Source organism: Lycium barbarum, chromosome 11 (assembly GCF_019175385.1).
Source record: "Lycium barbarum isolate Lr01 chromosome 11, ASM1917538v2, whole genome shotgun sequence".
Lineage (NCBI taxonomy): Eukaryota > Viridiplantae > Streptophyta > Magnoliopsida > Solanales > Solanaceae > Lycium > Lycium barbarum.
This window is the reverse complement of record NC_083347.1, coordinates 5,856,170-5,880,992: the sequence shown is the minus strand read 5'-3', so window position 1 is coordinate 5,880,992 and position 24,823 is coordinate 5,856,170. Positions and strand designations below refer to the sequence as shown.

The following is a 24,823-nucleotide window of genomic DNA, read 5'->3' as shown; positions in this document are numbered from 1 at the left end:
TTCCAAGAGATTATGAGTCTTCAAGTAAAGTTCCTTTCTTCCTTCCATCTGATGATTCCTCTTGGAAAATTTCCTCCACTAATTTAGGAAAACAAAACAAAACCACAGCCCAAAAGGACCTTGCCAGAGTGAGTTCTCCTTAGTTCAGAAAAAAGAAGGAAATAGTCCCACTCTTGATCTCAAATCTAACAAATGCTTGCAGACAAAAGTCACATTATGTGTAACACAATAAAATATTATTATGCAGAATGAAGGAATCAAGACATTTGGAACCCTATGGTACGACAAGCTTTCTCCAACGAGATTCATATAACAACAAATCAAATGCAATTAAGCAATAGAAAGTTGTATTAACCATAAACTTTATCTAATCAACGTCGTAACAACCTTGCTCCTCATTTGTAGGTTGCCATGCCTACACCAGGTTCACCACCATATGGCATGGGGCCATCCCGCGCCTTAAAGTAGAACGCATGGTAGAATTGGGAGATTATGTTGGTGAAGAAAATGAAAGCTGCTGCAGTAGCAAAAACTCCTTTTCTCTGAGTTTCACATGATATAGGCTTACCACTAATCAAGATTGATGATCGGTACTTGGTGTGATAAGCATTCCTAACTGAACCAGCCAACAAGCAGGTCTCAGCTATTAAAAATGTAACCCTGAAACACAAGGGGCAAGCTTTTATATAAAGGGAAGTTACACATTTGGTCGCTCGGAGAATATTTACAACCGCTAGCTATAAATATATTGTATATTTGTCGGCTATTTTTTTTGGGTAGGTGGCTATTTAAGTTAATTTCCTTGCTTTTACAATAAGACCGAACTTACAAGTCACCCGATTTATCATTAGAAGAGAAACCGGAAGAATACTTCTAATTTCCCGCCAACTAAACTAATTTGGCTTGTTATAGTACTTACCAACATATGATGAACATTTAAATCATCTTTTTCGGTCAAATCAGTAAAAAAGAACTTGAAAATATTTTTACTATATTTTTTTTTATTCGCCTAAACATAATGATATTCTAATCAAGTTATTTTTATATATTTGGCCAGGAAAAGAAGAAACACGCAGTTAGAACAAATAATCATTGCATCTGAAAAAGAAATCAAATAAAATATTAACCAAATATTTTACGAATTTGACCCGAAAAAAATAATGCACAGTTGAAATAAATAGTAATTGCATGAAAAGGAAAATACACAATATTTTTGTAGAAAATACACCGTCTAAACTTCATTACTTTTGCTAAACCTTATTTTTATTTGGCTAAAATAAATAGAGTTTCAAGTTGAAACTTTCAACTAAGATATTTAGATTTGGATCCGAAAAAAAAGAAAAAACAATACATAGCTGAAATAAATAATCATCATATCAAAAAAGAAAAAAACACAATTGGGATAAAATATGCAACATATATTAAGAAAAATCAAAAATAAATACAATTTGATCAAATAAATCATTATATTGATTATGTGGCAATTAATAGTAGAAAAATACCCCATTTGGAAGTTAATTTTTCAATTTTTCACCCTTCCATGCGCCTAAAAGAGAGTGTATCCACGCTCTTTGCCACATCAGCGTTTAGGGGGGTCGAGGCTATCATATTACTAAGTTTAGAGGGTAATTAGGCAACGTAAAGTTTAGGTGTACAGTGAATAAAAATCGACAAGTTCAAGGGGGTCCCGATCTATTCTGCCATGTCTTCTTTGATTGATGCCTACAAATGAAGGGACACAGAGTTTGCTAATTAGCTTGAACAAAATCTGAGATCAGAATTCATACAAAAATAAAATCAGATAGGAAGGCAACTTAAGGAAAAATTGGTCTTGAGTTCCCATGGACAACACTAAACACAGAATTGCAACCTAATTGCAGTCTTTTCCCTCTTTTCTTAAAGTTATTGAAAGAACTAGGAAATGATGGCATTAAAGCTAAGATGTTTGGCTCACACTTCGTATATGTATCAAAAAATTTACTAAATAAGTACGAAAAATATATTTTACAAACCCAGTAAGTAAATCAAATGAATAGTGTTAGAATTCTGTACTCGAACCTAAAATGTTCCGATTCTGAATCCACCTTCTGATGGGGTAGGCTATAAGATTCTTGCTTGTCGTAAAGACAAGGGATAAGGACAAGATTGGTTCAACAAAGAAGAGAACTGAAAGTAAAACAATTACAAGGCATTCTACCTAAAGCTGGAAATCATCTAAAAATTGTTGATCACAATTACTGCAATCAAATGAATAGCCACATCCAAGAAGAAAATACTACGTGATTTCTTCTCATCTGTTTTTAGTCTTGGTGGATAGAGTTACCTGGTACCTGTAGTTTATGGGAGGTGGCACGTATCCCTTGAAACTAGTCCATGTGCGCGCAAGCTAGCCGGACACCATAGTTATATATAAAAAAAAAATACTACAATCGAATACTAGTAATAAACCAGGTGACCAATGATTAATCCAATATTACTTCACTTTGGATCAACGAATAGCCACATCCAAGAAGAAAATATTAAAAAATCCTAAATTTGAACAGGAAACCAAACAGATTCAACAGAAGAAAAAGCAAAATTAATCTATTTCTCATGAAATTAAGCATTAAAGCTAGCAGTATGAAACACGGATGCGTAACAGAGCAAATGAACATTGCAAACTATTAGGGCCCGCTTGGTCATGAAAATTTCGAAATTTGAAAAAAATAGTTTTTGTTTTCAAAGTGAAAAGTGGTTCTATTTGAAAATTGGAGTTGCTTTTGAACTTTTGTATGATTTGGATTTTGGAGTGAAAAAGAAAATGAAAATAACTTTTTAGTGTTTTTTTTCAACTTCCGGAAAATTGCGGAATTCAACTTAAAGTTGAACTCGGGAATATTTGGAATTTTTGGCCAAACATGATTTTAAAGTTGAACTTGGGAATATTTGGAATTTTTGGCCAAACATGATTTCCAAAATTTAACTTGGGGAAAAAAGTAAAAAATATTCATGGCCAAACTGCCACTAAGTACAGTGAAGAGAAATTAAAGTGCTTACATTGCTTCTTCGCAGCTCAGCAGAAGTTGCTAAACCAAAAGCAATTAGATTCGACTCTTGTTACAACGCCCTTCGGGATACTCAACACTGTACTAATCGACCTTTTAGTTGGATTTGGCAGCTTCAGGTCCCTCCAAAAATAAGGCACTTTTTATGGCTTCTTAACCGTGCAAGGTTACCTTCATGGCTTCATTACCTTAACATTGTGCCCCACAACTTCTGCAAAATTTGCAATTCTTCGAAGGAGGAAACCTTATCTCATCTCTTTTTCAGTTGTCCTCGAGTGCTTGCTCTTTGGGAATCTCTTAATCCTCGGTACAAAATAAGCTCCATCCTCCAGGCAGTTGATTCTTCACCAACTTGGTTACAACAAATCATATCTCTTGAAACATGGAAATGCTTTAATTCCTTTTACCTCGTGGTCTATATGGACTGCTCGTAATAGGACTGTCTTTGACGCTACATATACTACTCTTTTGGATTACTCCTTTATAATCAATCAAGCTCAAGAATTCTGGTTCTTAACAGGTATGAGCAGCCCAAAGCATCCAAAAATTCCCTTATAAGTTAAATGGAATCCACCTCCACCGACTTATATCATGCTTAACACTGATGGCACGGTTGATCCTTCACTCCCTTTCAGTGGCCTTGGAGGAGTGTTTCGAAATCATGAGGGTAAACGGATTTTGGGTTTCTCAGGTTCTGTTTATCCCACCTCAGTTTTCAACACTGAAACTCACGCCCTCCTACATGGGCTTCGGCTAGCTCTAACCTATAACCTTCAACCCCTCCAAATCAATATCGACGCCAAGGAAGTAGTGCAGCTTTTAAATAACTCTAACTCACAAACTTGCTCGTCCATTGTTGATGAATGCAGGTACTTGATCAAGATTCTGCATAGCCCGCTAGTGGGGCATGTTTACCGGGAGCAGAATGTAGTAGCTGATAGATTAGCAAGTATGGCAGGTGATCGTACTGAAGTGCCTTCAATGGAACTGTTTTGGTCTTTTGGAATGCACCACCTGCTTTTGTAAATATTTTGAATCAAGATCTCTCGGCGACTCGTCTGTACGCATGGTGCAAGCATCATCACGGCTGAATGCACAAATGACTTCCAATGTAGCTAGTACTAGTAGTTTAGCTAAAGACATTTTGGTTAATGTTTCTACGGTTTGTATTATTGTGGATATACCACAACATGCTCCTATGTAACCTTCTGGTTTTTGTTATAATATATATGTCGTACTTACCATAAAAAAAGTTATTACTATTGACAACTTATAAGCCATCGGTACTGAAATTGATCAGAAAAATCAAGATATCTTCTTCTCTTCTCTCTGTGCAGTTCTCTATCTACATATACTAAAGAGCCTTTGAGTAATTAAAACAATTAATTACCAAAATTGACGTCCCAACAGCTAACCAGAAAACTGAGCTACTACTCTTCACTACTCAATACCAACCACACAACTCTATTCATTTAGTTTCTTAATTTTTGATGTTTTTTTGTATATTGTGGGCAGCGTTAATGACCCACTTATTTATTAACTCATTTCATTTTTATCCATTTGAAATCCAATCTAACCTATCCATTTGACACGTTTTAAGGATGTGTACTGTGTTTGGTATGGTGGAAAATATTTTCTCATATTTAGTTGGTCAAAGCTTTTTTTAAAAAATGACTTTTTTTTTAGCGAAATTAAGAAAAATAAATTCCATAAGTGACATTTTATGCTAATTGTCTCCCTCACCCCTGCCCCTCCCGCACCCCTCATCCTCTCCACACCACTCGCCTCACTTCATTCTCATAGTGTTTGCCTAAATCGTATATAACCATTCTTAAACAATATTTTTAATGAATCTACCACACACTAAAAAAGTTAAACGTACTTAAAATAACAGGAATGAAGCTTTTCTATTCCCAAATCATGTCATTGCTTTAGCTCTATGCATTTTGATGTTTCTAGTGATTTCTCAAGTACATATCACATAACTAACCATTTCTATGACTTCATTAAAGTGGGTCATGTATCTGATGGTACTTTTATCACAACTATTAATCCTAGACATCAAATTGCAAACAAGTTGAGCGCATTGACCGTATCACTCTATTTCATATCTTCTGTGTTATATATATATATATATATAACATGACTGAAAGACTACTAAAAAAGCACTGGACTACGTAGTCAGCCTATATAGATTTTATTTTCCATTATGCCCCATCTTCGCTAAGTAGGCGTTTGGCCATCAATTTTGAAACCATGGTTTCAAATTAGCGTTTGGCCATTAATTTTGAGTCGTGATTTGAAACCATGGTTTGAACCCAAATCATCCAAAAAAAGCATGGTTTGGGTTTGAAACCATGGTTTCAATTTTTTTAAATACAAAATTTAACCCATAAGTTAATATTTTGTCAAAAAAAAATCATAAGTTGATAAATATTTTTAATAATTACCCCCATCAATCATTTACCAATCTCATTAACTTCCACCAATATTTATTTATGTCTACCAACCTTTAATTTATATGGGAAGATTATATTAAATAGTAGTTACATTACTATTCATGTTAAATTTTCGATTCTATTGAAGTAAAGTTTGATTAATTGATATTGCATTTTTTAGAAAAGCCTTCTAGTAGTGTACTAATTTTGTTATAAACTATGATTTGCTCATTTGGTAAGATTGTATAAGAATTGAGAATGTTTTGATAGTTTTCACAATTTGTGGGGATTTTTATGTCTATAAGAGAAAATACAACTTAAAATATTCAAATTGTATGTCCAAACATGATTTGAAACCATGGTTTCAAACGATGTCCAAACGGAGCCTAAGTCTTCATGGACTCCAAGAGATAGCAAGTCTTTCAAAAAACGGAAAAGGGTCAAAATTACCCCTGAACTTTGAAAAATAGTTCATCCATACCCTTCGTTATACTTTAGGGCCAATTATACCCTTACAGTTATACTATGGGGTCAATTATACCCTTATGTCTAACTGTTGCCACGTGGCATCATCTCAGCCCTTCAAAATTATTTTACCCTCAAATAATTTTTTACCCACTAAAATAACTCAAAACGACCCGAATTTTTTTTTCCAGCAAAAATAATACGGATAATTTTTCCAGAAAAAAATATAAAAATAATTCCGCATTATATTTGCTGTAAAAAAAAATTTCGGGTCGTTTTGAGTTATTTTAGTAGGTAAAAAATTATTTGAGGGTAAAATAATTTTGAAGGGCTGAGATGATGTCACATGGCAACAGTTAAACATAAGGGTATAATTGACCCCATAGTATAACTGTAAGGGTATAATTGGCCCTAAAGTATAACGAAGGGTATGGATGAACTATTTTTCAAAGTTCAGGGGTAATTTTGGCCCTTTTCCGTTCAAAAAAACTTCCTTCCAACTGATCATTCCACCATTCATATAGTAAAATTTACTCCACTCATTTAGTTTAAACCAAATCAAATGACCAACGAGGACCTTGTCAGGTTGTTTTCTCCTTAGTTAAAAAAAGAAAGATGGAAAAAAGAATAGTCCCCGTTGTTAATCTCCAAACTAACAGATATTGGCAGACAAAAGTTCACATTGTGTAACATAGTACAAAAATTTATGCAGCAGGAAGGAATCAAGACATTTGGAACCCTACAACAAGCTTTCTCCAATAAGACTCCAACAGCAATAAATCAAATGCAACTAAGCAATAGAAAGTTGTATTATACATAAACTTTAAAATCACAGCTATTTTAACAAGATGAACGTCGTAACAACCTTGATCACCCTCATTTGTAGGAGGCCATGCCGACACCGGATTCGCCACCATATGGCACTGGGCCCCGGGACTTGGAGTAGGACACATAGTAGAACTGGGAGATTATGCTGGTGAAGAAAATGAAAGCTGCTCCAGCTGCAAAAACTCCTTTTCTCAAAGTCTCACACGATAGAGGCTTATCGCTAAACAAGACTGATGATCGATACTTAGTGTGATAAGCATTTCTAACCGAACCGGCCAACAAGCAGGCCTCAGCTATTAAAAATGCAACCCTGAAACACGGAGCATGCTTTTATATAAGGGGAAGTTACACAGTTAACTGCTCGGCAAAAAATATTAACATTAGCTAGCCAATATACATATATTATACACTAATTATACATATAATATAGATCTATTGGCTATTTTTTTTTTTTTTGGGTGGGTGTCTATTTAAGTTAATTTCCCTTTATACAATGTCCTTGCTGTAACTTACAAGTCAGACGATTTATCGTTGGAAGAGAAACCGGAAAACTAGAACTTTTCCTTGTTATACTACTTACCAGCATATGATAAATAAGAGAACGGCACAAGCCCTTGAACCTCCAGGGCTCAAAGCCTTTCCACAACAGAAGCAACGGCTCGCCACCATTACAATTATTTGACTAACCATGAGAAACAAGAAGGCACCAACACCGTAGCCGGTTGATATATCGGAGTCATAGACGCAGTAGCTATATTTCTGTTCACTATCTTCTGTTACTTTCGCCTATAAATGAAGGGACATATTCAATCAGACAAAATGCTAATTAGCTTGAACAAAATCTGAAGAGGTTGCAATTCTTAAAAGAGTATTTCAATTGGAAAACAACTTAAGGAAAAATAGGTCTTTAATTCCCCTGAACAACCCTATAACACAGAATTGCAACCTAATTGCAGTCTTTTCCCTCTTTTCCCAAGTTATTCATAGAACTAGGGCACTACAACATTAAAGCTGAGATCTTCACATGGTAGGTTATATTTAGTCACCATTTAATTCAAAAGTCACACCTGACATGTTTAAGACCACAGGATTCAAACGACATTTTGGTACATTACACAAATTCTTAGTTTAAAAAGTTCTCTTGAGTTCTTTAAACTCTGTCTCTAGTCAAACTAAGACACTAAGAAGTACGAGCTCCTGTGGAGCAAAATGAGTACTGGCTGAAGAAACAAAAATAAGGTCAACGTTCAGAAAAAAAACAAGGCATTCTTGCCATAGTTGGAAATCATCTAAAAATTACAGATCACTATTACTGCAACCAAATACTATTAACAAATTTAATCCAAAATTTACTTCAATTTTGATTCAAGAATAGCCACATCCAAGAAGAAAATATTCAAAGATCCTAAAATTAGACAGCTAACCAACATCCTAGAACTTCAAAAATCAAAACTTTAGCAAGCAATTTACAACTCTTTCAGAAACCAAACTTTATAGGAACCGAACAGATCCAACATCAGAAAATAGCAAAAATTAATCAAATTTTCATGAAATTGAGAGTTTAAAACTAGCAGTAATGAAACAGAGTAATTAAGTGTAGTGAAGAGAAATTAGAGTGCTTACAGTGCTTCTTCTTCGCTCAGCAGCAACAGCTAAACCAAAAGCAATTAGATCCAATACGAAAATAGTTATCATTAATAACTTCGAAGCCATTGGTACTAAAATCGATCAGAAAAATCAAGATTTCTTCTTCACTCTTCTCTGTGTATTTCTTTCTCTAAAAATATACAATACTAAAAAGTCTTTTGAGTACTGAAGAAGCACTAGCAACTGGCAAAAATAATAAACTACTGTTTAGTAGTACCAAATATAATGACGTCCCAACAGCTAACCAAAAACTGAGCTACTACTCTTCACTAAGCACCAACCACACCGCACTGTTTTTTCGTTGAGTTTTCATGTTTGTTTTTTTATAGTGTCGGTAGCGACAATTATGGTAAACACAGGTTTCAGATCTAAACAAGGCGTGTCTTGTTCTATAGCACGTCACCGTGACGATAAAATATTACTCCCTCCGGATAAAAAAAAAGTCCACTTAACTTTTTTTTTTTTAAATAAAAAAAAGAGTTCACTTGGTAAATAAAAAAAAAAATTAATGTTGTTTTTCCATATTTGCCCCTATTAAGTGTTATATGATCAAATCCTAATGCCTATTTAATTAGCAGTAGTTTAGTCAAATTATTTATTTTTATTTAAGAATTAGTATTTTATTAAGGAATATGTAAATTATTAAGTGAACTCTTTTTTTTACCCGGAGGGAGTAATGATCACTTTCCTTTTTAGTCTACGGAACAAAATATTATGGCAATTATTTGCTGTCGAAATAGCTTTTCTATCCTTACAAAGTACTCCCTCTGTCCCATATTGTTTGACCACATTATTAAAAATATATGCTCCAAATTACTTATTTATTTACAAAATCAAGATAAACTTGATTAAATCTTTCTCATCTTATCCTTAGTATTAAATGTTCTTAAAAATAATTAATATTGATTAGAATATATTTATTGGAGAGAGATAGGGGTAAGGTAGTAAAATACATTTTTTATTTATGATTTCTTAAGGGGCGTACAAAAGGAAAAGTCATCAAGTAATATGGGATGGAGGGAGTAGGGATAAAGCTATGTACATATCACCTTTAGAGTCCGGAACCAAAATGCCCCCCAAAAAAAAACATTTTGAACCAAAATACCCCAACAAAAAAAAGGTTACCAAAATGCCTTTAGCGCAGTAAATTACTGCGCTAAAGTACTTAACGCGGACGGCTTCGTTAAGTGCTATAGCGCAATAATTTACTGCGCTATAGTGCCTCCTCTTTTTTTTCCGGCCCTTTTGGTTAACCCTTCTTCCATTACACTTTTTAACGTATTTTGACCATAGATTAATCATGCTTCGGGACCCCGAAACTTCAATATTTTATATAGAACCCTACTTATTTTTGTGCGATTAATAAGGTAGGATCAATACATCAAGGATACGCAAAAGTTCGGATGACCGTTTTAGTGGCTGAAAAGTGCTCGAAAGCCATTTTCGTTTGAAGGCTCGGTGACATTAGCTTGAAGTTCTTTACGAATACTTAAACTTATTCATTAATAATTAATCAAAAGTTAATCAAAATGGCAACATTCATACAAAAAAAAAAAACTTAATTAAATTGCATCATACATTCATAACCTTGAGTAGATGAAAATACTTAACATACTAATTAATAAGAAATAACAGCATAATCATAAATTTAACTTAAAACTAAAATCACAACATTCTTAATCATCATCAGAGTACAAGTCCTCAATATCGTCCTCAGAAAAATATTGGCGGTTTCTTAGGACACATCTTTTTTTAGTAGCAGTTAGTTTTCTACCGGTTGATAATGCTTGTTCTTCGGCCAACTGTAGCATGTAAAATCTACATCGTCTTGCCAGCATTCTGTTGTTTTCTTTTCTAATCCTTTGCACGGCAAGCTCGCAAGTTTCTGGACCTATTTGAGGCATGGTTAAGGAGTACCTTGTTGGGATTGGAGCGTTGAGATTTTCCAAGTCACGAACAAGACGTTCTGATTTGGCAAGCCGATGTGACCATTCTCGGCGTAAATCGCAATAATATTCCCGCGGATCTGAATATTTCACACTGCAGAAATCATCATTACGTTCTATAAGAAGGTGGGGATTTAGCTCATCTAGTTTGAAATCACTAGTATCGCTCGAAAAACTGCTATGATTTGAACTCTCATCATCACTGCTATTTGGTTCTTTTGGAAGGAGTAAAGACCAAGGTGAGTTTCTACTACTCGACATTGAATACGGTGTAGTCTAATAACAAAAGAAAGGGCTACTTATATAGTTGCAAATCCCCAAGTACCCTGAGGGGGGGGGGGGGGGGCGAGGGGGAGGTACTTACCTCATTGTAAGAAAAATATTAATCTTCATCGGACATTTCACAGTCCGAATCCCACTTGGATGTAAATCTTGTGCTACTATGTATACCATATTCTACCCTATGGTAATGTATTTGCATCCGATTGTTCTCTTCACGAAAACGATTAAGAGCCAAATTAAACTCTTGTGGAGTTTCGCGAGACATTGACATAGCACATTTTTTTGGGCGTTTAAGCCCTACTGACGCTAACTTGTGCTCCAGTGCTTCAGCTTCCCTAACACGCCAATCCCACTCCTCTCTCATTTTATTATTGTATTCTCGATTGAATCTGTCGCTAGGGTTATTTGAGAATGAAAATCATCATCACCTAGTTCCCAGGCCCTACCCATTGCTTCAAAGATGTTTGCTGGAGTGAACGATATAACACGATTAATATCTCTAAATTGGTCAAAAAATGACATTGTAACTCAATTTTGTGTGGAATGTTGTGTTGGTAAGTTATTCGTCAAATTACGTTATATAAAGTTTGATTCGAATCATGACGTTTTTTTGTTTGACAGTTGAGGTGACAATAGGATGTGGCGGCATAGCGTAGTAAAATACTGGGTTATACCGGTATAACACATTAAATTAATGCGTTATTCTGACATAACGGATTATTTTATCGCGTTGTGAGCCTTCTGTGATAGAATAACGCAGTAATTTACTGCGCTATTCTGCCATAACGCACTTATTTCATGCGTTATGCAACACTTTATACACTTATTTGATTTGACGTAACACTGCAAGACACTGTAATTGCATGCATGCGTTGGTTCTATATTCAAACTTCGAATCCTATTAATACCGAGTTCGTAAAGCATAAAATTCTAAGTTTCAACTAGTTTTAGCATTTTGTATTCCTCCTCAATTATTTAAAATATGGCAGATGTTCCAGGAATTAGAGTTTCTTTATTCTGGGACGGACAAATTATACTCGAGGAAAATAATTTGCGATACGATTCTCCCCCAAAATACCATGTTAAGTTTCCACTTGACTTAAAATTCTCAAAACTACTCCAAGCCTTGTATAATAGACTACAAGTTAGTAGAAGTGATTTTGATTTCAATATAATTGGAAAATATCCAGTTTCATTTACGTCGCAAGGTGTAACTAGTTATGGACAGTGGTACATTCACGACGATGATTCTTTGACTGATTATTTGAAGGCGCCTTATGATTATAGGCAATGCATAACTTTAAACGTCCTTGAAATGTATATAGATAAGGTGCCCATTAATCGACTTGAATTCATGGCTAGGGCTCCTCAGGAAGCCCGAAATAGACCTCGTCGGGAAGCCCCGTCTATAATTCAGGCCGAAGTCATTCAAGCGGAACCTACTTATCAACACAATTACCCTGACATGAGTACTTATGAAGGCATTTTGACGAGCCAAATGCCTCTGGATAGTTTAAGTCAGCAATTTGACGGGAAGTGGTAAATATTCATTTTTTACAATATTATTATGTGTAGTGGCACTTGAATGTTAATAATGATGTCGATTATATTATTTAAGGGTTATACACTTGATATGGATCATATCGGACGGTCTCCTCAATCGGGATAGAGGAATCAGGTTGGAACATCCTCAGCCTATCCAACAACTCAAAGCGACGGTCCTTCCTCAAGTTTCGGTGCAGTTGATTACTATCGGTATGTCTATTTTTTTAACATCATTAGTGTTATTTGATGTGTAGTAGTTAAAACACCATAATTTCTTATGTAGGGAGAATGTGGTGGTTGCACCAAATTATAGGCAAAGACCTGCTATGGATGGTCCGGATTATCCGAATTATATAGTGACATCATCCAGCAATAGTGAGGAAATACCTAATGCGGATGAAAGTGACGATGAGATTGAGGTTGGAACTAATCCTCAACATCAAGTAGAACTGTTGCAAGACATGATGGACAGTCCGGCACACGAAGAGGAATTGAATTCGCAGCAATCATTTGAACAACAAGAGCCGACTCCAGTTCAGCCGCAAAGCCAATTTCAACAGCAAGAGTCGACGCCGATTCAGTGGCATTCCGATGAGATCCCCTATCTTGATCATCTTCAAGATCGCCCAGATGCCTTTGTCTTTACTAGGGAGGATGGAGGATGATCATATTCGGCGAAGTTTGTGGAAAGAGCCAGTGGATCTTTTAAAACAAAAAACTCATATTGAAAAAGCGATGATTTTCAGCTTGAAAAAATCATTGCAAAGGGCTGTTAAGATTTATTGCATCTAGGGGATGAGGGAGTTTAAAGTTGACGATTCCACACGAAAACTTTGGCAATTGGTCTGCAAGCGAAAATATCAAGGTTGCGAATGGATGCTCCGTGGTAAGGAAACTGTTGAAAAGATGTGGACTATTTCAAAGTTCTACACAAAGCACACTTGTGATATGGGTGACCTTCCAGATGATCATTGCAATCTAGATACTAATATGATTGCTCGTGTGTTAGTTGGCGACATTGCAAAAAACCCAAGGTATCCCCTTCGTCTATGTTCATTTTATTTTTGGTGTTAATATAATGTTCCTCGTTGCTATATGCTGATATTTCAACTTTTTCAGGTACCCTATTAAAGATTGTATTACAGCTGTCCTGAAAGTATATAGCAAAACTATTACTAGGAGGAAGGCGTATCTTGGGCATAGGCGTGCACATGAGATGGTCTACGGCAATTGGGAGGGCTCTTTCAAGAAGTTGCCGAGATACATGGCGGCTCTACAACACTTCAATCATGGTACTGTTGTTGAATGGAAGCTCAAATCGAAACCTGGTGTGCCCGGTAATATTTTTGATTTTGTGTTTTGGGCATTCAAACCATGCATTGATGGTTTTGCTCATTGTCGGCCTGTAATATCAATTGATGGAACACATGTGTACGGGAAGTATGACATAAAGCTGCTAATAGCAGTTGGAATGGATGCAAATGGAGCTATATTCCCTCTAGCTTTTGCAATTGCAGCTAATGAGAGCATTAGTACGTGGGGTATGTTTTTGGACTACTTAAGACAACACGTTATTAAGGATCGCATGGGAATCTGTGTGATATCAGACAGAAATGCTGGCATATTGCACAATATGTTCAATTTGCAGGGGTGGCAGCCACCGTTTGCCTACCATCGTTATTGTTTAAGGCATTTGAAGGCAAACTTCCAAAAGGCATATCGAATCCCAGCACTTTGCAATTGGATGTGGGCGGCTGCAACAGAGCATCAGGAGAAGAGGAAGCCTTCCACTGGTTGAATGCAATTGATAAAGACAAATGGACATTACACCAGGATGAAGGTAGGCGATGGGGTATGCTGACAACAAGTAGCTCTAAGTCATTCAATGGCTTGTTGAAATCTGCACGCGGACTACCCGTCACCGCAATGGTGAGAATGACATTTAAGCAGGTTGTGGAGCGGTTTGTCACTAGATCAAAAGAGGCCAAAGCATATGTAGCAGAAGGTTTAAGGTGGATGCCAAAACCGTTAAAACTGTTCGAGTACCACAAATATAAGGCTCAGAAACATGACCGGATGGAGTACAACCCTGCAGAGCGCATATTTGAACTAACAACAAGTGTGCACCAAGGTAAAGGAGGTAACATCCACACAATTTGTGAGATTCCAAGAACATGCACACGCGGCAAGTGACAATCATATCACATGCTATGTTCTCATGCCTTCAAGTGTTTTATCACAATGGGAAAGAACGCCTCCTCGTACATGACTGAGGAATATACAGTTGAAAATTATGCAAGAACGTATGCTGGAAGGTTCTACCCACTTGACAGTGAGAGTTATTGGCCACCGGATCCATTTTCAATGGTTGCAAATAAAGCATTTATCCGTAAATCCAGAAAGAGTGCATACTCGCGTATTCATAATGAAATGGATGTTCCACCGGGGAGATACACTCAAAAATGCTCATTTTGCAATTATGTTGGTCATGATAAGCTCAAGTGTCCCTTACGACATGGTGGTCAAACTACATCTCGCGGTGGAAGTACCTCTCGTGGTAGAGGAAACTTTCGTGGTGGAAGTACCTCTAGTGGTGGTGGCACATCTAGCGGTGGTGGCGGAAGATCAACTCAAGGGCATTAATTGATGAATGTTTTTTAAGTTTTTTTTCTTACTTTGATGATTGTATTTTAAAAAGTTTGGCTTTCTCATTAATTAGTATGCTAAGTATTTTCATCTACTCAAGGTTATGAATGAATGATGCAATTTAATTAAGTTTTTTTTTTTGTATGAATGCTGCCATTTTGACTAACTTTTGATTAATTATTAATGAACAGGTTGAAGTATTCGTAAAGAACTTCAAGCTAATGTCACCGAGCCTTCAAACGAAAATGACGTTCGAGCACTTTTCAGCCACTAAAACGATCATCCGAACTTTTGCTTATCTTTGATGTATTGATCCTACCTTATTAATCGCACAAAAATAAGTAGGGTTCTATATAAAATATTGAAGTTTCGGGGTCCCGAAACATGATTAATCTATGGTCAAAATACGTTAAAAAGTGTAATGGAAGAAGGGTTAACCAAAAGGGCCGAAAAAAAAGAGGAGGCACTATAGCGCAGTAAATTACTGCGCTATAGCACTTAGTGGAGCCGTCCCCGTTAAGTGCTTTAGCGCAGTAATTTACTGCGCTAAAGGCATTTTTGGTAACTTTTTTTTTGTTGGGGGTATTTTGGTTCAAAATATTTTTTTTGGGGGCATTTTGGTTCCGGACTCTCACCTTTACTGGACTCCAATTATGGGATTACACTGGATTGTTGTCGTCTCAATTTAGGTGTTACATTTTGAATTTGAAGAGACAAATTGATTGTTTTTATCGCAATTTTTTCACGTTATTTAAAAATATTTTTGAATTGTCAATTATTATAACTTATGATATCTTTTACATAATTTTTTAATATATAATTTTATTCCAAAAAAATTTCAAATATTATATCTTAATTGATGATCAAAATTAAAAATTTTGACTCTCGATATTTAAACGGTACCAAATAAATTGGGATAAGAAGAGTATATTTTATATTCAGAATAACTAATTTCAAAATTTCGATAATTTATAACCGCATAATTTTTATAATTTATTTTTATTACAAGTTAATCATAATAAGAGTATATGAATTAAAAAGGATGGAGCTTTTTGTTTGACAAATGAAAAGTTGCGTGGAAATTTAAGAACGAAAGAAAGAGACTCTTGACCAGTTTTGGGTTATTTTTCTTTTCCTTTCCATTTTGAAGAAAAGGCCACTGGCAAGAACACACTAATAAAATGTATATTACGTGTAGGCATAAAACCCGTGTGATACACACAAAGTTTTACTTTTTCAACTCTCACGTAAAATAGAAAAAGAGAATCAAACACGTAATTACAACTCAAATTATAACTTTTTGTTCACCGAATGTATATTTGAAAAAAGAACGTAGAGTTAACAGGAAAAAGCTTATCTGGACCTGGTCTTTATAAAATGAATATTAATTAACCATAATTAGGTGTAAAAAAGTATACAAAGACACATATCGTGATGGTACCATTTTTCTGATAATATGAATACTGTATGCGAATAGATATTTACTGAGTTAAAATAGACAGTTTATTATTGAAGGAATATGTCTTGAATTTTTAATTCGGCAAATATTAGGGTATAGGTCAAAAGTCTCGTAATTGCTTTGGTTCTAATTTCTAGACAGTATTTTAATTATATATTGACTTTCCATGTGACAAGACTTCAAAATCCAGCCTTGCACAAACACGTACATAATATATATTACTAAAAAGATCTTTGTAGATTACTCCAAAAAATAACACAATGAGAGGCATAAATAAATAGAACTTGTCAGATCAAAATGATCACCAGCATATCTCTCCGCTTCAAGCGGGAAGATGGACTAATTTCAGAAAAATATATTTTGAGATTCTGTATTCCTTATATTAATAGAATAATTGTAGAGTCTGTTTCTACATAATTAACAGGAAGAGGTCCACTTGAGTAACCCTAGTCAACACGGTATTAAGAGTCGGACTCGTGATATTATTGTTCAAATTTTGATATTTCCACTTATATATGTCTAAACGTGACAAAATTAACCTATACAAACCTGACTTACCCAAAGTCCAAATCCGGTCACGTTTTGACGGATTTTGATCCGTCTATTTATTAACTCAATTCATTTTCACCCGTTCAAATTTAGTTAAATCCGCCATTTCACCACCCTGCTTCTTCAAGGAGTCAAGGCAAAGTTTTACATGGGCAATTCAACCATTACGTAGAGGTAGGATGATGGACTTCTAGTACAATTAATTCTGCCAATTTTAATTACCCAAAAAATATAATATCTGCCGATTTATATAAAAAGACAGTGACACAATTAATTGTTACCTCTAACCACATAACATAAGTATGTCAATGTAAGTTGAAGTAAATGTAATACAATAAAACAACAAATTAATTGATGATTTGTTAATTAGATCTTTGATTGAATGTGGTCTTCAAAGATTTTCAGTTTATCTACTTGGTGAAAAAAAGAAGAATCTTGGTACGTACTTTGCACCAGGGCAGTGTCAGTTTGGAAGGAATTTTCAGAAAATGGAAAAGAAAGATACAAAATCTATTGTAATTGATGCTACTTTCCTTTTTCGAGTGCGTTGTCATGGGCTTCGCTTTTAGCTAATTTTAATTTTAATGGTCGAAATCGTACAAAAAGATTTTCAAGGATGCCTTTGTATTTTTCCTCTATAATAATAATGAAGTCGATAGTAAAGCACAAAGGAACAAGAAAACATGAAAATGGGGTTGAATTTGCTCTCTTCATTTACTGGATTTATTAAAGGTTCAAGATGGAGACACCATTCCAAGTGGTACTAATCTCTCTCTCTTTTCTTTCTTTGTGGAGTAATAATTTTGATTGAATATTAATTTTTTGTTTCACGAAGTTATTATTGAGGATAAGAACAAATTACATTGGGCATAATAAAGTCTTGCGAACTAGTTTTGATTGTATCCTCTTTGAGATAATTTTGATAAATATAGAGATCATTAGTATAAATTTAAACGTAACAGAAGTGTTAAAGGAGAGGATCAAAGGGTGGGACTCGGTAATGAATATTGAAATTGTTTGAAAATAATGAGGTTTCTGGTTTAAATTTCAAAGGAAGCAAAAAACATTAGATAACTTTTTCTCATTAGTTCAAACCTTGATGGACAAGGCTACTCGATACATGTGTTGATAGGAGGTAATAGGCAGTGGCGGATCCAAGATTTTAACTCAGGGGGTTCGAAAAAAATAACAAAAGCTAAATATAAAAGATAATGTTGTTGATGGGAATTGAACTTATAACACTAGAGACAATTTTGAACACCCTGGACCTCTTGAGCTAACCTTTTACGTTTATTTAGTGTGTTCAAAAGCTAATATATATACATAAACACAAAAAATCTACCCTATATATACACTGTAATTTTTGTCGAGGGTGTTCGGGTAATAGGTATCTCATAGAGTTGGCTGAGGGAAGACATTTGCACTGTGTCAGCTGAAAACAAAGAGTTATACGTTATCTATTTGTCTTCTCTGGTATATGATTGTCACTAGATCTGGATCTAGCTAGTCCTGTTAAATTATTCAGTATTTATTTTCAATTTTGACTCATGCAAAAAAAAAAAAGAAGAATTCTATGCATTTTCAGAAATGTGCTTACATATCTCATTTATACTTGCCACATACACTACACACATTAAATCCACTTGTTGGTATTCGAGAACCAGTAACACACAGTTTAACAAAATTTTAACACTATATCAATGCAATTTAACTTGTCGTAAAGGGTTACTTATCTTATTTAGCAGATTTCTAGTTCTACTTATTCTGAATAATTACTTGTAATTATGTTTTAAGTGACAAGCATTGCTTACGAGTTTGTACATTCCACAGCAAGAAGCTAATCAAACAGCTTAAGGCACATTTAGTGATACAAAGGAACAGGAGAAATGCAATTATAAAACAAATACGTGAAGATATTGCTCAACTTCTTCAGAATGGGCACTATCATCTAGCTTTTTCCAGAGTATATTATTCTCTCTCGTTAACATTTAATTTGTTGAATTTGCTAATAATTTGTTACTTTCACTGAAATAAAGAAAACTTATTACAGGTTGATCAACTTTATGGAGATGAGTGCAGGTTATCTGCATACAATAAACTTGACAATTTTTGCAACTGTATCTTTCTAAACCTCCGTGATATTAGCAGGAATAGGTAAAGGCAACAACTGTTGTTCTAATTACATATGCACAACTAATCATTCATTATTGTTTTCTAGCTGTTATTTGAACTTTTTATTTTGTAAAGTGTCGCCTGAGGTGGAAAATTGGCAAGTTGGGTAAAACTTTGTAGGCAAATCTCGTGTCACGACCCCAACTCGTCCAAAATTAGCTTGCATTGAAGTGGGTTGAATCGAGATGGATTAAATAGTGGGTCATCATCTAACCTGTCCAACATGACCCGCCTTTCATTCTTTTTTTTTTTTTGCATTTCGGTAAAATATGTGTGAGTTTTTACAAAGGGTGTTAATAGCACTTTTAGTCCTTTAATTATTGATAGATTTTGATTTAATTCCTATATCTGACTATCAATTAATTGAAATGTGCACTTTTAATCACTTTCATAAATTTACTACTCCTAATTATTACATTCCGTGTTTTCTGTAGCAAGTTGGCTGATGATGTTAATGAGGCATTATCTAGTATGATATTTGCAGCGTCGAGATGTGGCGAATTGCCAGAGCTACATTCACTCAGGAATCTATTTAAACAACATTTTGGTCAAGCATTTGATCAACTCAATGTTGAACTGCTTCCAGGTAAGTAAAGGGTTGTCAAATGGGCAATATTTGGCTAATCAATTTGGACGGATCAAAATGAAGTGAGTTAATAGATGGACGTGTGAAAATGTGCTAAATTACTAAATGGGCGGCCAATTAAACTTGGACGGATTGAACGTATCGTGTTTTCATGGGCTAATTTTGTAATTTTTATAGGTAACGCAGTTAACTCAGAGACCAAGCAGTATCTCACACATGTCACAAAGCTAAAAGAACACAAAAAGCTCCAAATCATGGATGAAAATTTCAGCAGCTATAAAAGTCCTAAAGATGACTCATGGGTTGAAAGCTTAAATTGTGAGATTTATACCTCAAAGAGAACCAGATGCAATAAAGCTGTGATTGAGGAAAATGGAATCAGCTTTGAAGTAGAAGAACAATCGCCTCGTGTATCACAATCACCTCATGTCCATCCGAAGCTTCCGGACTATGATTATTTAGTTGCCAAATTTAGAGATCTAAAAGGAGAGTATATGTATAAGAATTTAAATCATCGATCCTTTTCTAAATGGATGAGGTGGTAGTATTTTTTTGATCGTCAGTTGTATGTAAACTGTTGAAATACTTTAGCTTACTTCAGAAATGTTGGACTTTTAGGCCGGGCTTAATATTAAATGATAAGAAGTATGAAAAGTGAGGATTCATCTCGCCATATTTACTTTAGACTGATGTATAGTTATTATTGTTAGTTTACTCGAACAACTTAAGCTCAGCTCATGTATTTAATTAGTTTACATGCGTATTGCACCGGGTAAGCTATTAAGAATGAATAAGCGATAATGTAACCTTTTGAGGAGGCACTTATTTGCTTTGAACTTAGAACTGTTGTTCCATAAGCTGAATTATTTGTATACTTACTTAAGATCAAATTCCGTTGTAGTCTAGTTGGTTAGGATATTCGGCTCTCACCCGAGAGACCCGGGTTCAAGTCCCGGCAACGGAACCTTTTACTTTTTTAAAAAGAAAAAAAATTATTACTCAAATTATTGTTATATCACGAAATGACATTTCTTGTGGTAGTTTTATTTCAAAGCAATCATTTCGTTCTATTGTTATACTTTTTGGAGTCCGGAACCAAAATAACCCAAAAAAAAAGGGTATGAACCAAAATACCCCAGGAAAAACGCATGATTTTCATGTGTTAAAGGTCTCCCTTTTTTAAAAAAAAAATTCTTTCTTTCTTTCTTTCTTTCACACTTTTTTACATACTTTAGACATAAATTAATCATGCTTCGAGACTCCAAAACTTGAATATTTTATACAGAAACCTATTTATTTTTGTGCGATTAATAAGGTAGGCTCAACACATCAAGAATACACAAAACTTCGGATTGTCGTTTTAGTGATTGAAAAGTGCTCGAAGTCCATTTTTGTTTGAAGACTTGTTGTCATTAGCTTTAAGTTATTTATGTTTTAGGGTTATACATTATTTTTATATTAATGCGTAACTTTATTTTGACAATTTCACAAATAAATAAATTAACAATAAATAAAAAATTAACAAATTAATAATCCATAATCAATTAACAAATATTAATTCACAATCAATTATTTTTGTGTATTTTTTTTTTTTGCGTTATCCCCTTCAACACCCAACTAATTGGAGTCCGCAACTTAAATAACTTCAAAAGTGGGTTTGGGTACCAAAATAATCCATTAACGAATAACGAACAATAAGTTAAATCCTGAATAACGAATAATAAACTAAATCCCGAATAACGAACGATAAACTAAATCCTGAATAACAAACGATAAGCTAAATCCTTAGTTTTAGATTGAACATCATTAACAGAATTTCCGAAAAGGATTAGTTAGTTAACATAATTTTTTGATGAAGGATTAGTTAGTTAATATAAAATTTTGTTCGTTATTACTTTAACTAGATGAATTAAGTAAATTATAATCGACAATACAATATCATGGATTAATCAAAATAACTAATTAAATCCTCCATAACTTATCCTAGTTAAGTAAGTTCTAATTAGAGATTTTTTTTAGTTAATTTCAAGAATAATGAATAATTTAGTATTTACAAATACGACACTTCCATGGATCTCCGTTAATTATTTGTTAATTATGTCATTGTTAATATATTTATTTCTGAAATTGTTTTTCCCATGTTATTTACTTGTTTATCCCATGTCAATCGTTAAATGAATTAGTTCATTTTTTTTACTAATAATATCTTCTCAACGCTCCCGCTGAGGTTTGATCCATGGTGGATGAGATTAAAAAAAGTCAAAAGCCAAAGGCTTTACCACTATGCCAAGTTGGTTAAAGTAACAATGTAGACACTTTTTATTATTTTGTATGTTCACTAATGCTATCTAACTTGTTTTCTTAAATTGAATTTGGAACCTTGAAATTGACATTGAAAACATCATTATCACGGGATTATGGAATTGAAATATATTTTTCGCCATTAGATTTAAAAAAAAATTGAAAATTGCACACTAATTTGGGGGAAAATTGAAATTGAATGGGATAACTGACGTTTTTCGAAAATTCGGGGCGGCCGAACAGCCTTGCGGCAGTTCAGATGCATAGATCTGGAAAAAAAACCCAAAATAAAAAAAAATCGCATCAAATGGACATCCGAGCACAAATTTATGACCATTTAAAATTTCACCAACTTACAAATAAATTAGTGCGCAAAAGGTTTTTTAATGAGTTATTTTCGTACCCAAATCCACTTTTTGGGTTATTTAAGTTGCAGACTCCAATTAATTGGAGGTTGAAGGGTATAGCGCAAAAAAAAAAAAAATTACACATAAATAATTGATCATGAATTGATATTTTGTTAATTGATTATAAAAATAAAGTTATAATCACTAAAAATAAAGTTACGCATTAATATAAAAATAATGTGTAACCCTAAAACATAAATAACTTAAAGCTAATGACAACAAGTCTTCAAACAAAAATGGACTTTGAGCACTTTTTAACCACTAAAACGACAATCCGAAGTTTTGTGTATCCTTGATGTGTTAAGCCTACCTTATTAATCGCACCAAAATAAATAGGGTTCTATATAAAATATTCAAATTTTGGAGTCTCGAAGTATGATTAATCTATGTCTAAAGTATGTAAAAAAGTGTGAAAGAAAGGAAGAAAGAAAGAAAGAAAAGAAAGAAAGAAAGATTTTTTTTTTTAAAAAGGGAGACCTTTAACGCATGAAAATCATGCGTTAAAGGTGAGAGAAATTTGCCAAAAAAAGGGACACCTTTAACGCATGATTTTCATGCGTTAAAGGTACTTTTGTACCCATTTTTTTTCCTGGGGTATTTTGGTTCATACCCTTTTTTTTGGGGTTATTTTGGTTCCGGACTCTACTTTTTGGACTATATATAGTTTCAACATCATCATTGATCTTATTTGAAAGATGCAGTTCCAAGTTTGTGATATGTGTAAGATTAGTTACAAAAGGAAGCATGTCTTACCCATTTGAAAATGTATTTTGGCGGTAAAAGATTTTGTATATGCTAGGAGGAGAAAAGGACCAAAATCATCCATAATGTTTGGGTTTGGATCAAAATCATACATATTCTTTCACATGGTGCACTAATAGTACATTATGTTTGCATAAGTGGTGCACTTTTAGTCACAATCCCAAATAAATTTAACGGAAAAGAACAAAAATGCCCCTGAACTTTTAGAAAAGGTATAAAAATACCATTTATTCATCTATTTTGCTAAAACTACCCCTCAATTCAACTTTTTGAGAATTTATTCCCCTTGACTAACGGACAACACTAATTTTTTTTTAAAATAAATAAATAAATTGCACATGACATTTTATTACTGAAAAATTGATTTATTCTTTTAAAAAGAAATTTGAAACCTTGGAATTTTTTTTAAATTTGGAAAACTTTTTTTTAACGAGTAAAACCTTGACTAACGGACAACACTAATTTTTTTTCTTTTCAAAATGTGAAAAATTGGATTTTTATAAAAATCTGAAAAAATTAAATTTTTTATGGAAAAACTGTGTTTAAAAAAAAAACCAGAAAACTATCTTTTTTTAAATCTAGAAGAAAATTATGGAGTATTAGTTTTGCACATTTTACTTAAAAAAACAATCAGTTTTTCAGATTTAAAAATTGAATTTTCTAAAAAAGAAATGGGGTTTCCACCCGTTAATTTTTTTTTTCCAAACTTAAAAAAATTCCACATGTTTTAATGAAAATCCAATTCTGTTTTTTTATATATATATATATATATATATATATATAAGGCTTACTACATTTGTTTTTTTAAAGAAATGGATGTTGAAAAATTATTTTTCCTTATTCTACAAATAACGATTTTTCAGATTTCTTTTTAAAAGAATAAATCAAATTTTCAGTAATAAAATGTCATGTGCAATTTTTTTTTTTTTTTTTAAAAAAAATTAGTGTTGTCCGTTAGTCAAGGGGAATAAATTCTCAAAAAGTTGAATTGAGGGGTAGTTTTAGCAAAATAGATGAATAAAGGGTATTTTTATACCTTTTCTAAAAGTTCAGGGGCATTTTTGTTTTTTTTCGTTAAATTTATTTGGGATTGTGACTAAAAGTGCACCACTTATGCAAACATAATGTACTATTAGTGCACCATGTGAAAGAATATGTATGATTTTGATCCAAACTCAAACATTATGGATGATTTTGGTCCTTTTCTCTGCTAGGAGTCAATATATGCTTAAACTGTAACAGTAATTAAAACAGCGCAGTTTTTCTAAGCAGTAAAGTGTAACAATGATGTAGATTGTAGCTATGAAGAAAGAGAATGTCATCACCCTTTTTTGGTTGGTTGAATCCATATATTAAAGTTTCTTCAGTGATTGATGTTTTTATATGTACTTTCATAATAATACTGCTTCTATTTCTATAATAATGAGGCAATGCAATATTAAACTTTCGACACATAATAAAAAGGAAAATAGAGTGAAAAATTGCAAATTGGGAAAAAAAATTGTAAAAAAATTTGGGTAAGATCCGCCGAAGCGGGTAGCCTTAACCGGATGTGTCTGATATAACAGGTAAAGCCCGAAGGCTGTTCCCGTCCCTGTCGGGGGAGATGCCAACCATCTCTCCTTTCTACGAACACAATAAGCTAACACATTATGTATTGTATATAAACAAATATACGCACATTAAACTGGCGATGTGGATAGCTGACAGGTTTCCTTTTTCACTTCCAACGTTTTAAGCTTCTTT

The 24,823-nt window shown here is 33.9% G+C and overlaps 2 protein-coding genes and 2 non-coding genes across 4 annotated transcripts; 2 read left to right on the top strand and 2 right to left on the bottom strand.

Annotated features, from left to right (window-relative positions):
• Positions 1 to 6,563: 6,563 nt before the first annotated feature.
• On the bottom strand, positions 6,564 to 8,743 carry LOC132617632 (uncharacterized). The gene is made up of 3 exons (XM_060332681.1): positions 8,399 to 8,743; positions 7,356 to 7,561; positions 6,564 to 7,085 (listed from the first exon to the last, which is right to left on the bottom strand). Exons 1-3 carry the CDS (start codon positions 8,486 to 8,488, stop codon positions 6,824 to 6,826), a joined length of 558 nt encoding a protein of 185 aa, XP_060188664.1. The 5' UTR covers positions 8,489 to 8,743; the 3' UTR covers positions 6,564 to 6,823.
• Positions 8,744 to 17,054: 8,311 nt separating this feature from the next.
• LOC132617547 (uncharacterized) lies at positions 17,055 to 20,291 on the top strand. Its single transcript, XM_060332565.1, has 5 exons — positions 17,055 to 17,609; positions 18,680 to 18,812; positions 18,900 to 19,003; positions 19,456 to 19,607; positions 19,785 to 20,291. The coding sequence occupies exons 1-5, from the start codon at positions 17,533 to 17,535 to the stop codon at positions 20,150 to 20,152; spliced, it is 834 nt and encodes a 277-aa protein (XP_060188548.1). The 5' UTR covers positions 17,055 to 17,532; the 3' UTR covers positions 20,153 to 20,291.
• A 207-nt stretch (positions 20,292 to 20,498) lies between these two features.
• On the top strand, positions 20,499 to 20,571 carry TRNAE-CUC (transfer RNA glutamic acid (anticodon CUC)). The gene has a single exon. It is a non-coding gene; the product is annotated as a tRNA-Glu (tRNA).
• Positions 20,572 to 24,583: 4,012 nt separating this feature from the next.
• LOC132620696 (U6atac minor spliceosomal RNA) lies at positions 24,584 to 24,713 on the bottom strand. The gene has a single exon (XR_009575133.1). It is a non-coding gene; the product is annotated as a U6atac minor spliceosomal RNA (small nuclear RNA).
• Between the last annotated feature and the right edge of the window lie 110 nt (positions 24,714 to 24,823).

Bases quoted from the DNA above. Each gene is read 5' to 3' on its own strand.
- LOC132617547 (XM_060332565.1), top strand. From the start codon at position 17,533: ATGAAAATGGGGTTGAATTTGCTCTCTTCATTTACTGGATTTATTAAA. The intron at 17,610-18,679 runs GTACTAATCTCT...TACATTCCACAG, and splicing joins TGGAGACACCATTCCAAGTG to CAAGAAGCTAATCAAACAGC. The intron at 19,004-19,455 runs GTAAAGGCAACA...TGTTTTCTGTAG, and splicing joins CGTGATATTAGCAGGAATAG to CAAGTTGGCTGATGATGTTA.
- LOC132617632 (XM_060332681.1), bottom strand. From the start codon at position 8,488: ATGGCTTCGAAGTTATTAATGATAACTATTTTCGTATTGGATCTAATT. The intron at 7,562-8,398 runs GTAAGCACTCTA...CTTCATTTATAG, and splicing joins CTGAGCGAAGAAGAAGCACT to GCGAAAGTAACAGAAGATAG. The intron at 7,086-7,355 runs GTAAGTAGTATA...TCCGTGTTTCAG, and splicing joins CTCTTATTTATCATATGCTG to GGTTGCATTTTTAATAGCTG.